The sequence below is a fragment of the Rhea americana genome, unplaced genomic scaffold (genome assembly GCF_003343005.1).
Source record: "Rhea americana isolate MKP2758 unplaced genomic scaffold, rheAme1 scaffold_16, whole genome shotgun sequence".
Classification (NCBI taxonomy): Eukaryota; Metazoa; Chordata; class Aves; order Rheiformes; family Rheidae; genus Rhea; species Rhea americana.
Window position 1 is genome coordinate 1,244,705 of NW_028185705.1, and position 12,871 is coordinate 1,257,575.

Genomic DNA, 12,871 nt, shown 5'->3' on the forward strand with positions numbered 1-12,871 from the left:
GACAAACAAACCAACCAACCAAACACTTACTGTCTTGTAGTTTGAATGAAGTTACAGGGCTTGAATAACAGAACTACAGAGACTAACTCTTGTGATTTGCTTTTCCTCCCCCCCCCCAAACAGGAACAGTGTAAACAATGCATTAGCTTAGAATTGATCTGCTTCCCCCACACACAGATTTTTTTTTTTTAATCAAGGGTGATGTAATTTCCTTTTCCACACCTTTCCAGCAAGTACTTACTCATCAATAGCAATTTCAGAAGGTATCTCAGACCACAGACGAGCATACTTCACCGGTGTTACTTGTTCTTGAGGRTCACGATCAACATGCATATGAAGCATCAGCCGGCAGAAAGATGCTCTCAAATCATATGGCAAGTTTTCATCAGACATGCAACGGAGAATGAGATCTACATCCAGCTGACCAGATATTTCATTTATGGCCAGGTACTGTCGGTCAAGGCACATTCTAGCAAAGAGGTTTAGTTGGTATCTTCAGGAGGGAGAAAAAAAAAAAGGCAGCTTACATTTTCATTTCTGAGAGTATCCACTGAGTACAGCGTTGATACATTCTTGTAAGGTTCAGTCTATTGATATATAGATTTTCCAGTAGCATAGCTATAATTATGAAAACAATTTTAAAAATTATCAAACTCTAGAAGGCAAAACAGAAAAATGGAATAAAAGGGTCATCACATTTTCCTGATAGTTAGATAGAAGTAATGCTACTTATTTTAACCTGTAGAGCAATTCTAAAGAACAGGAACTTGGCCTGAACACCGTAGAAGATGGAACTTACTGATGCTCAAGCTGAAATTGTTCACTTAGGCAAAGTAGATGGACTACAGAATCACTTAAAATTAAGTACATGATTAAATATACTACTGAGGTCTACTCCCTTCAATCAAAGAACAGGTGGACAAAAGCTAAACTTTATTCTTAAGCTTTCAGCCCATAAACATAAAGCAAGCAACAGCATTTAAATTATGCATATTCAACATACTGACAAATGAACTTTTGGTGACAAACCAAATGTCCAACATTCACAAGTGTTCACCGCAGCTTGCGTTGAGTAGTAGTGTCTTAAAAAAAATGATTTAACTGAAAGCAAGCTCTTTGTCCCTTTAAGTGCTCCTCAAGAGAATTTGAGGAAACTGTATCCTAAACCCTTGTTCTGAGCATATGCATTAGTCTATAATGTAGACTAGAATGAATTAAGAATGCTAGCAATCTTACTAAAAAAAAAGAAAGAAAAAAGAAACAAGGAAGTCCATTCTGAAAGCACACGGATTTTTCTTTTTTTTTTTCTTTTAGAAATCTATTACAAGACAGGTCTTCCTTGAGTTCAACCTTCTAATATGTCCCCCCCCCCCAAAAAAAACCTATATATGAGGAAGTCTGCTACATCAAGCATTTCAATGTAAGAGACAACGCAAAAAAGATATATATACACACATAAAAATATTTGTACTTTCTGTACTACCACTGTTCAGTCTGTTGGACTATTTTCACAAGTTTATAATCCAGACACAGGAATTCGCTCTGGACTGAAATTTGATCTTACACTGTGCCAAGAACTTAGTGTCTTGTCAGGTCATCTGGAAACATTGCTTCACGTTAGAAACAGCTAAAAGCATAGCTTAAGCAGTACAAAAGAGCACTGTATTAATCAAAGCAAACTTCTTGTGGCGTTTTCATAAGTTCATATATTGTCCTGCTGAGAACTACAAGATCACTGAAGGTTTCGAGGTTAGAGAGAAATTTAGCAGGCAGGGAGAAAAGCAGGAAGTTCTTTAAAATCAAAAGCAAAGCCATTTGCAAGTTGAAATCCTTTTCCTCCTGCAAGCACTTATCCACCCAAACTAACATTTGAATTTGGGTAACCTAAATAGTTAACATACAAGCTTTCTTCTTGTGATAATATCCATCCTATTACAAAATCAAGCACAAAATACAGGCATTAAATGCTGCTCAATTTCAGTGCACTCTAAGACTTAACTGTTTTAAATCATACTCATATAGCTGGACTTTTTATCATGAATAACTTGGCACTTTTAGCTCACACTTCAAAGAGACTTCATCCTCACTCTCTAACAGCTATTTTGCCCACTAYACCAGTATCTTTTTTGAGAATCAATTAAAGCCTACATAACCGAAGGCTTCCCTGACAGTCTTGATGTACTTTCCTAGCCAACTACTACACATGCTGTTAACCTGTAATAGCTGAGTACGTCCCGATCTTCCTTCTGCCCTTCCTTAGCATCCTGAGCCAAYTCTCTGATACTCTTACTGCGGATTTCCTTGTTACTGTCTCTCCAGAATAGCCACACTTCTTCCTCATCTTCTCCAACTTCCAAGGCATTTTCTCCACTCGACACTTCTTCAAACTCAAATCGAGAGAGGACCAACCTGCCAGAATGAAATGAGGTTAGATTACAGACTGCCAAGACCCATGCAGATCTGAGAACATTGCTTTTAAGACACTTGCTAAAATCCACTGGCAATATAAAAGTTACTAATTCTATTCTGGTAAAGTTAAAGGAACACAGGAGTCAAAGACAAGGCTAACTGACTTTCAAAAACATCTTCACACGAGGACAGTTTCAAAGATCATTCAACAGACCAGCAAAAGATTTGGTGAAAGTAGTATCTAAACTTTAATCAGTTCACTAGCTTATAAATGCCAACCAGATAACAATTTCTTCCTCTGTGACAAAAATAATTAGAGATCAGTTATTAAAACTGAGGCAGCAATTTGGGCTTTTAGCTCTTCAACAAAAGAAAGGTCGCACATCTGATTCAAATCCAAATCAAAAATCAAATACACAAGGTCAGAACAAACACATGATGTAGAAACAAGAAGAGAATTAAATCTGCAAGAATTCTCATCCACCTAGGCTTTAAATACTACCTGATAAAGTCCTGTTTTCCTTTTTCTGTATTTTGATACGATCATCTGTGCCTTATTTCACATGTCAAGTCAGGCCATCATTACACAGAGACAACTGGGATTTGGTGCCCACTATGAGCTCTGGCACTGGCTGGACAATCTGAGAAGTGGGGACCAAATTTATAACAGCAGAAGGAGAAGCAACGTGTGCAAAGATGCATGTCTGCTCCGCTGTGAGCTGAGTACAATGCACATACACCCAAGAAGTGCTCAATCACTTCAGCCAAAGTAGAGAAGAGCCTGAGGCCCAGGAAACGATCAGACCCATGGGACCCTGCACGTTTTCCTGCATAGCCAGTTGTACAGGCGATCCTCGAAGACTTCTCGCATCTATGTTTTTAATCATATTCATGTACAAAGCTTAAAACCACATATATGCCTTCAGTTTCTTCCAGAAGTCTTGTCTACTTCTATCAAACATGAGGTATCCAGAAGATTTCTGTGATTGGAGGCTAGAGAATGCATCTGTCATGCATTTGGCTGCYATCCGTATCCATTTATGGTGTATTTGTGGAGGACCCACACGTTTTTAACTCCTTTCTCTAAACACGCCAGCATTGTTCTCAGCTTTGAATCACCTTCCTTCGACTTTACACCAGCAAAACTATCTTTAAAGGCATTAACTTACTTAGTTTCAATAAGTATGTCTGCATTTGCTGGATTCAGTACGGCTTTACAAATCAGCTCCTGTGTCACTGGAATAGATTTGTTCATGGAAACACACAGATCTGAGAGATAATCCAAAAACCTGTTGAAAAACACAAGCCAAAAGGATATCAATTCTTCCTGAGATCTGTAGACTAAAGTAATCTGTATTTCAGATAGAAAGTGTTAAGAACTCCAATCTAAGATTGCTGAGTGAGACTGCTGCCCTAGTGGGAAGTTATGGTGAGTACCAAAAACTAACTAGTGAACTAATGTGTTCTTTTACTCATAGCTTGGCAAATACAAATCAAACTTTTTTCAGAAAACTAAGAGGAAAAGGGTGATCATGTGCTTAAAAACACAAATCTTACCTGGGCTCCCTATTTTTCCTCACAAGACTAACGAATGTGTCAATCTCAGCAGCAGTGATGTGCTTCTCCAAGAGCTTGCGATTATTATGAAGCAGTGCTGTAATAGTGTCCTCTGCCAAGACATCATAGCCAATTTGTTTCTGCATGAAGCCAAACTGCTTGGCAATGTATTCCTTTGAAACAAAGGGAAAGAGGAAGGTGGTATGAGTAAACTTCAGATTTTTTTTGGGGGGGGGTGGGGGGGAGAGGAAAGGAAATCAATAACAGAAAATTAACAACTGTCTTGTTAATATCAATATCCAAGGGAGAGAGATTAGATTCTAATTCTTCTTCCTCTGAGAGAAAGCAAACAATGACAGATAACCTCTCCTTCATTCCAAAGCATTTATTTACCCCTATGAGCTTGTTTTTAATAATTAATACCAAATATCTAGAGCTTAATTCACAGATCAACTTTTAACAGAGCATATAGTATATATGTCTGAATAAAATCTTAAAATTCACATGGATTCAATAGTTAACTCCAGTTTTCWCAAATTCCCTGAGAACCAGTCCTAATTACATGGTATGTAGTCTCTGACAGAGATGAAAGATGCTAGATAAAGCAAGAATTAGCAACCCAAAATCTCTTGCTGACTGTAGAAGAACTCCACAGCAGAGTAGGGATTAATAAACAGGATGTATCGTAGAATGGTAAGGTTGGAAGGGACCTCAGGAGATCATCCAGTCCAACCCTCCGCATAGCCCATACGGGGATTGAACCCATGACCTTGGCATTAGCAGCACCACGCTCTAACCAACTGAGCTAAACCTGCCCCCATTTAGCTTTATTTTTTGGAGCACTGGAACAACATTAGTGCCTCTGAGTATTGCAGACATATTTCCAACCTGATTCTTCCTATAATCCTGCTGAGAGTGTCTTAGCACTCTGTAGCAAAGCCGGCATATGTGCCTGAAGGGAGCATGACGCTGATCTCCAAGTTCCTCCAGTCGCAACATTGGGCCATCACCACTGTCCGTAAACGGTGCTTGCAACAACTTGAAAATCTATGGATTTATCAAAARCGAAAGAAAATCCCATAAGACATTGTCTTCATTTGATTAAAATTAATGTAAAAGCATTGTGTCAGTGCCTTTAAATTTCTGTAAGGTATGTCAAAAATCCACTACAGTTTCCTTGTCATAGAGTAATCTATAGATTATAAATAATGCTGATGATCACTTTTATCCAGCCATACATTCTCTAGTATTTCTTCCAGAAACGGCATGATTAAAGGTCAACTGACCAAGAGCCTGCTGAAAGCTAAAAACTTGAAAGATCCTTTGGTCTCAGTAATTTGACCAGGCTATTACGTTCTCTATTCTGAGAACCACTCTTGTAGGTAGATGTTAGAAGATATGGGGGGGGAAAAATATATATATATATATATATACACACACACACACACATACACACACACACACACACACATATATGTGTATATACATATATACATATATATATACATATGTATGTACACACACACATACCTGCTTTAAAATATTCTGCTCTCTCATCAGTTTTTGTCGTTCTCTATTAGGTTTAGAGAACACCACTTCAAGGACATCTTGTCCAGAATTAGTTCCACCAGTAACAAAGTAGACCAGATCTTCCAATAATTTGGTAACAGATCTATAGAAGAGTCAGAAGTTGTTAATGCAAGACTATAATTTCCACCTGCTAGAAGAACAATGAAAATGTAAAGTTGCATATATTTAAAGTGACAGAAGAACATCAACTAGACTAATCCAGATGTTGGATAAAACCACAGTCTTTAACAGAACTTAAAAATAGGAAGAAGTACCCACTATTGCTATAGCTTTAACAGACAAACTGTCTAGCTAAACTAAACTAACCATAACCATTTTAGAATAATTATATGCTCACAAAATTCTATTTGGCAGATTTTAAAATGCCTCCCCGCCCCCCCCAAAAAAACAAAAAAACAAAAAAAACCCAAGGGTTTCAAGGCAACCCTCTCCAAGGTCAAATAAAATATATTTACTTTGGAAGCATATGGGACCTAGCTTTATGCAGCAGACTGCATATCCTTTTTATGCAGCTAGGTACTTTTCACATACATTGTCAGAGGATTTGCAAGAAGTCATGTGTTCAGTCTTCAGAAGATGGATTATAAATTCCCACACGCATTCTGCAAAGCCCATCAAGAAAGGTATGTTGCAGATTATTCCTCCAGGGTTCAGAGCAGTAGTTCTCATGCTCTGATTTCACAGAGCAACGGGGAGGGTTTGACAGAATATGGCTGGACAATCTCCAGTATAGACGAGTCAACTACAAAACTATCAAACGTGTGTGCGGGTGTGTATGTGTATATATTTATTTTTTTTAGATCAAGAAGGAAACAAAAATCTCTCTTCTGAAGATAGTATACATAGACATAATTTCACAGAAACAGTTACTGGGTAAAGTGAACAGCATTATCTGTTCCAAATTTGTTTCCTTGCCTTCTTTCATTCTGGGTTATTGTTCCTTTTTCCAATTTGCCAGCAATGGAACCTAAAACTTTACTTGCGTCATTTGCAAAATCCAAGTCCCGAACCTCTGCAGGAGAAACTGGTACTATAGCAAAAGCTTCTTTGTCCTCTTTCACTGGAGAGGTACCAATCTAAAAACCAAAGTAATTTTATTATTAAATTAAAAAGGGGCAGAAAACAAAGTAGTGWATGACACACTCAGTGATATTAAAAGCAGAAGAAAAGCCATGTTCTGAAACAGTTTCACTTAGAGATTAAAGCCAAACTTTGAGAACAGCACTGTTCCATGCAATATTATAGGTGTTCCTGAAGCAGGAGGAAACATCAGATGAGACTGAAAACATTGCCATGAACAGTAAGGAAAACCTCATGACAACTGTCTTACATTCGAAATTGAAAACTATAACTATTAAAGTATGATGCAAGCCTTTAAGGCACATTTTGCATAATCTCTATTCATTACTGTTACTCTGCTTGTTGTTTGACAAGCCTAGTAGAACTATAAGTCTCAAGCGACTGGCAGTTCTCCTACTGACAACAGTTTCAGAGAAGTACAGGAGATAAAGGATAAACTTGTTAATGAAGTCACAAGACTTACTTTAAGCATCACAGGTTTTTCTTCTTCTTTATCAATAGGGATATTGGTACTATGGACCCAAGTGTTAGTGCAAAGGTGTCTAAGTCTGACATAAGAGTTCCTGCAAGAAAGACGAAGTTTTCATTATCAGTTTCCCAGACAGGAAATCTTAGGCTTGTTAAAATTCCAAAATGTTGGCAGGAACAACAGAAAGAAAACAAAACAAAACAAAGAACCCAACTCTTACACGTGGTGCATATCATAACAGGAATGAGACTGTTTCCTTATTTTATAATATATATTCATCTAAAGAAGTCTTCAATTACCCTTTATAAAGATATCAGCCYAGATGTAAAATAGAACTGTATCCCTATTACAGTAGATGTCACTTTACTTCCAGAGTTTGACGGGATAGAGGGAGGAAGGCTGGTAACTGAGAATGGTTTCTGAACATTGTTTCCAGGCTCACAAAGCCAGAGATACTCAGATAACACACAGCAAATACGTGGCAAAAAGGAAGTTGGTGGAGTTTGCTCTGATAAAGTTATTTCAAAAAATGCAGTAAATCCAGTAAATGGAACACAAACATGCACATGCAGGTATAGGCACATACAGACAAACATCACAAGAAATATTTTAAAATATTACATAGTAACAAGTATTAAAAGGCAAGTTAAAAGACCTTACTGAACACTACTAGAAGTTTGAGAAGTTTCTACATACTTGCTGAGCTCAGTCTAATTTATATTTCACAGATTAGTATGCAACAATTACAAATATTAGATGTGAAAGGTCAAAATTAGGAACATCATAAGTACATTCAATATTGCTAGTATTACTAGCAATATTGAATAATACTAATATTATTTGCTTGTGTCAGAAGCATACATATAATCCACATCACCTGCATTCTAACAATTTTTGTTCTCTGTACTGAATCGGTAACTTTATTTAATCAAAGTTTTACTTCAAAATAGATCTCTATTCTGAAAACTTGCTCTTAGCAGTAACAACAGCAGGTGAAGATCTGCAATATCATGAACAAGCTTAAGGTGCCAGAAATTGCACCAGATTACTACTAATTAAYAAGATGCCCCATATCTATGAAAGGATTTATGATGGTGCTTTTCATCTCACATTTGTGACACGTGAACAAAGAAATTTGCTRCAGTAACTCAGCTGCTGCAACTCAACTGATGCACAGTAACACATTAAATTCATCTTTTTGACAACATCTCGATATCCTCGCATTTCTGTACAATACTGCATAGCTGAGCTGTTAGCTTCCTCCCATAAACCTCTATTTTTTAATTCATAACTCTGCTCCCTAACATGCACTCTAAGTTGAGAAGTTTTGGACTATTTGTACAAAGAGCCAGCGCTGTACCAGCATCAGAGGCCTGTTGAAGTGCAAGCATTGCATGGACTGGCATTCAACAATTTTCTCTAACAAATTTCAGTGAGTCTTTGTTCATTTTCAGACAGAAGTTCCCAGATAGAATTCTTTGAGTATTTCTGACAATGACTGYTCTGCAGGTAGCAGCTTTTGGATAAAGCCTGGTGGGCCATAGTTGGATGAGCATTTTAGGTCAGCATATGTGATGTGCCTCAGCTGCCGTACAACCACCTCTCTCCACATCGCTGTGGCAGCTCAAAGGAGCCATCAGGCAGCCAGGACTGCTGCATTTGGGCGGCCATGTGAACTTACGCTRAGTTAGTACATCTGATAATCTAAAGGCTCACTGAGAGAAATTAAGTTGAACAAGTTTACCATGTTTTCCTAGTGGGAGTACAAAGCAAAGGGTCTGCAGTCAGACTGCATATGACCGAACTGCACAAAATTTTTTTAAGTAGCAAGAGATGCATATGAAGTTAGGTAACTATAAAAACAAAAAGTGAAGTGTCAAATACTGTATATTATGTCCTAGCAAACATGATACATATAGGTCACAATACTCATTACAGGAGACCCAAGGCTCTAGTTCCACTTCTTTCTTAGCAGGAAACAGCTTTATCAAAAAAACAAAACAAAACAAACAAAAAACCCAAACCCAATAATCACCATGGCAGATGGCCAGTTCTAACAGTATTCTTAGCTGTACCTGGGGACGAGGCTGTCTCCTCCTCGCAGTGTTGTAGGGTCCAACTCAAATATGGAAGAGATATCATTTCCTTCAGGCACTGACACCAAGGAGTATGCCATCCTCTCCTGCGCACTGCGCAAGCCTCTCCTGGAGGCATCTTGCTCAGGATCCAGCTGTGGAAGAAGTCCCATCGCACAGTCAGACCAAGCTCTGCAGACCCATCTACCTAATCTTAAATAAACATGTCCCATATTTTGGGGACACAGCTCCGAGGCACTCCAAGTACTGGTAAAGACAGCTCTGCTTTAGGATACTAGAAGAAACAACAAGTACCTGCTCTTGCCAAACCTTTCTTCGCCTTCCCTTGTATTGATAACTTGTAAGCATTCTGGATTATAAACACAACCTTTGCTGTTTAGCATTTATTTGGTCTTGCAGACAGTGCCAAAGAGACTAAAAATYCCCTGGCCGCTCACCCCACAGTGCCCTAGGAACTGACCAGTTTCACATGACCCACACCTGCTAAAATCCCCATCCTACATACTACTGGCTTTTGAAACATATTTAACATATTGCAATTATCACCCTAACAAAGTAATTTAGTGAGCTGCAAATATAAATATCCACAACGRTACTTCCCAGCAAGATTGTTGGTACATAAACTTCGGCAATAAAAATGAGACTCTCACTCGTCAACCACATATAACGGAAGCAAAAGCTGATCAAGAAGTTGCTGTCTCACTGTTTACATTTCAGCTTATGATGCACTTGAACATATGGATGTGCTACAAAGGACATGGCAACAGAAAATCTGGATTTCTAAGGTGGCAGTACATTACTCATCTCTTTTCTTAAGGTAAAGATATTAACATCAACCAAGTGAATAAAACCTTAGATTTTTTTGACAAAAGGACAAGGAGTTAGGAAAAATAAACTGAGAAAAAGGAACCACAACTTTCTCCAAAACCTTTCCTAGAGAATACTACCAGTTAATGTTATTCAATAAAACAAAACTGCTAACTGACAAAAGAGTCAGAGCTATAAACRAGTCAGCTGTCTATGTATAAACATTTAAATCCTCAATGTAGTTTTTCAAAGTGATCAAGCAACCAATTTGTTAGCTTCCTCGTGATCTTGGCACCAGTCAAGGTAAGCATCCAAAAGACCTAGTGAGGAGCCAGTACTTAAATACCTGTCTTTCAAAGTCTTCATGTAAGGCATTGCAATACTTAAACATAGAGAAAAGCTAGAGTGTTACTTGTGCCTGAGGATACTCTGCAGTTAACACATTTGTAGTCAGTGAACCTGGCTGCAAAGTAGTGACATTTAAAGTCTTTGCTTTTGCACACTGGAACAGAGTTAGCTATAGGGAACAAAAATACACATTGGGAAGCAATTATACACTCAAAGGAATCCATCTGGAGGCTTCAAACCACGAGAAATTCACTCACTTGGAATGAATTCTCAGTCTCAGTTGCCTCCTTCATCCACACAATAAGGCAGCTGCTCTATATTCACAATCTGTAATACCTTTGGCACCTTAGGAGATAAAGTGGTCAATTACAGAAATTGTGGTAAAGTTGAAAACAAGGAGCAGGAAGTCATAAGTGAGGCAATGTAGGGAGAACTAAAACTTCAACCATCAAAACAATTACAGATTTGATAGAAGCAGTCCCCTGCAATGGTGAAAAAATACTAGCTGGATTATCATCCATGGCCATTTAAGGTTCACTCCTGTACAGCTCTCTAAGGTATAAGGGGAAAAAAAACAACAAAACAGAGCTGTGCAAAGATACTTGCAGTCCTGCAGATAGCTCACACTTGAATCAAATTACTGTATCAAAGCAAGAATAGGCAGCACACACCATCTTGTCACCAGTAAATTTTCAACTATGCAGTAATTTTACGTGAGAAATAAACCATGTGCTTTTCATACTATTCTTTCTGGTCTATTTTTGCCACCTAGTGGTGAAAAGAGAAGGAAAAAATAAGCACATATGAGAAGTCAGTGCATATCATTATTATTGCACTTATTATCGGAAGCAGACATTGGCATGATACTGGTAGGACAGGTTTCACACAGATTAATTTAAAAAATCAACAATATCGGATTTCCCCCCCCAACAATAGCTCTTAGGATTTTTTGTTCATATTACTTCTCTCTTTTCCAGTATGTTTACTGAAATCAAACTGTGAGAAGATCAGTGTTTACTGCAAAATACTACTGAAAAATTCTCTACTCCAAGAAATAACCAGTTAAATTCCTTCCTGCTGGACTTTCAAGTATTAGTGTCCTGCTTTCCTTTTTAAAAAGGGGATGAGCAGTTCTTTCTCATTCCCAAATAGAACAGATCTTCTGTAACACAGACTAACGACCTAGAAATACAGGTTTTTGGCATAAACCTAAGATTTAATGCAACTAAAAAATTTGATCCACAATGGAAAGCTCTGTTCCAATTCTATGTGCTATTAGCCACTGAAGCAATGTCGTCTGCCACTGAGGTCAACGAGAAGCTTCTATAAGCATGAAGCAGCGGAAAGATGCTCAAGCTTTGATACAACAACATTTACTGAAAAAGACCGGCTTGCTTCCACAGGAAAATCAGAAGAATGGCGTTAGTATCATTCTTTCCCAGCCATTCTTGCTCTTTAAACCTTTTATCACGCTTTTCCTGTGACAAGTTAAAAAAAAGAGGAAGGAAATTCATTTATTAAATAAGGAGGTCAGATGACTGATTTGCACAGCACTACATGAGTATCCCATTAGGGACACGTGACATCTGGTGTCATCTTGAGCAACTCACTTTTCAGACCTATGGAAAGAGAAAGCTTCAAGGTAGCAAGGGTTTATGAAATGAGAAGACAGAATGAGAGATGATACAAAGAACAGGGGTAGGGCGTAACACGTAATATTTGTTCAAAGTGCATTGCTCGTCACTAAAACCTATTCCAGTGCTCAATATCCATTCTTTAGAGATAGGCCTTAAAAGCCTTCAGATGATTAAGTTATTTATTTATTTATTTTTAAATATTCTTCACTAGCAAAAAAACCTGGAGCATCTATGCACTGGCCAGTTAAATACTAGGGCCTGTGTCAAGCCCTCCTCAACCAGCAGCAAGATTATACTCTTGCCTATACTTACTGAGGATTGACACTCCTGGTCATCTTCCTCATAGTCAGGGTTTACCTGATGAAACAGAATCACAGGCATGTCAAAACTCTACTAGACCTGGAAGTGGGAAACAACCTCAGCAAGATCTAAATTTATGTGGTAAAAGATGTAATTTTTTCTACTGCTACAGAACTACCAGACATGCAAAACAAGTATACTATACAAATTGATTCATTTTTAATTGGGCATCTGTCTGTCCAGGAATTGAGCAATTAAGTAATCTGCAAGCATGCAGAGAGATTTAGCTAGCTCAGGATAACCCCTAAAGGAACAAGGATAGGGGGTTATGAAGTTTGTTTTTTAAAAAATTCCAAATTCAATTTCAAATTAGCTCTAAAAATTGTTATGACTTGGCAAAAATCTTAGAACAAACACTACAGTAACCACGGATCAACCAAGCAATATCCTCTGCTACATTTTTGCACAATGGAAGACTGTAGTTTTGTTTTGCCATAGCTGATTAGTGAACCCAAGATTTACTGGAAAAGCTCTATAATGAATCACTATTGAAAAGGATTTGTGTACATGTAACAAAA

At 37.9% G+C, this 12,871-nt stretch overlaps 1 protein-coding gene across 4 annotated transcripts in view; it reads right to left on the reverse strand.

The window, feature by feature from the left end:
• ITPR1 (inositol 1,4,5-trisphosphate receptor type 1) overlaps nucleotides 1–12,871 on the reverse strand; it is a 188,037-nt gene that overhangs the window by 110,313 nt on the left and 64,853 nt on the right. For 3 of the 4 annotated variants that reach the window (XR_014895240.1, XM_085300026.1, XM_085300024.1), the window contains exons 12-21: nucleotides 12,306–12,350; nucleotides 9,181–9,335; nucleotides 7,100–7,199; nucleotides 6,472–6,632; nucleotides 5,497–5,638; nucleotides 4,855–5,013; nucleotides 3,967–4,139; nucleotides 3,579–3,698; nucleotides 2,215–2,409; nucleotides 242–493 (exon numbers count right to left, since the gene is read on the reverse strand). Coding sequence is in view for 3 of the 4 variants with exons in the window: in XM_085300026.1 (XP_085156152.1) it covers nucleotides 242–493; nucleotides 2,215–2,409; nucleotides 3,579–3,698; nucleotides 3,967–4,139; nucleotides 4,855–5,013; nucleotides 5,497–5,638; nucleotides 6,472–6,632; nucleotides 7,100–7,199; nucleotides 9,181–9,335; nucleotides 12,306–12,350 (1,502 nt within the window). In the remaining variant the exon portion in view is untranslated. The remainder of the gene's footprint in view (nucleotides 1–241; nucleotides 494–2,214; nucleotides 2,410–3,578; nucleotides 3,699–3,966; nucleotides 4,140–4,854; nucleotides 5,014–5,496; nucleotides 5,639–6,471; nucleotides 6,633–7,099; nucleotides 7,200–9,180; nucleotides 9,336–12,305; nucleotides 12,351–12,871) is intronic. The other variant, XM_085300025.1, reaches the window with a different exon arrangement.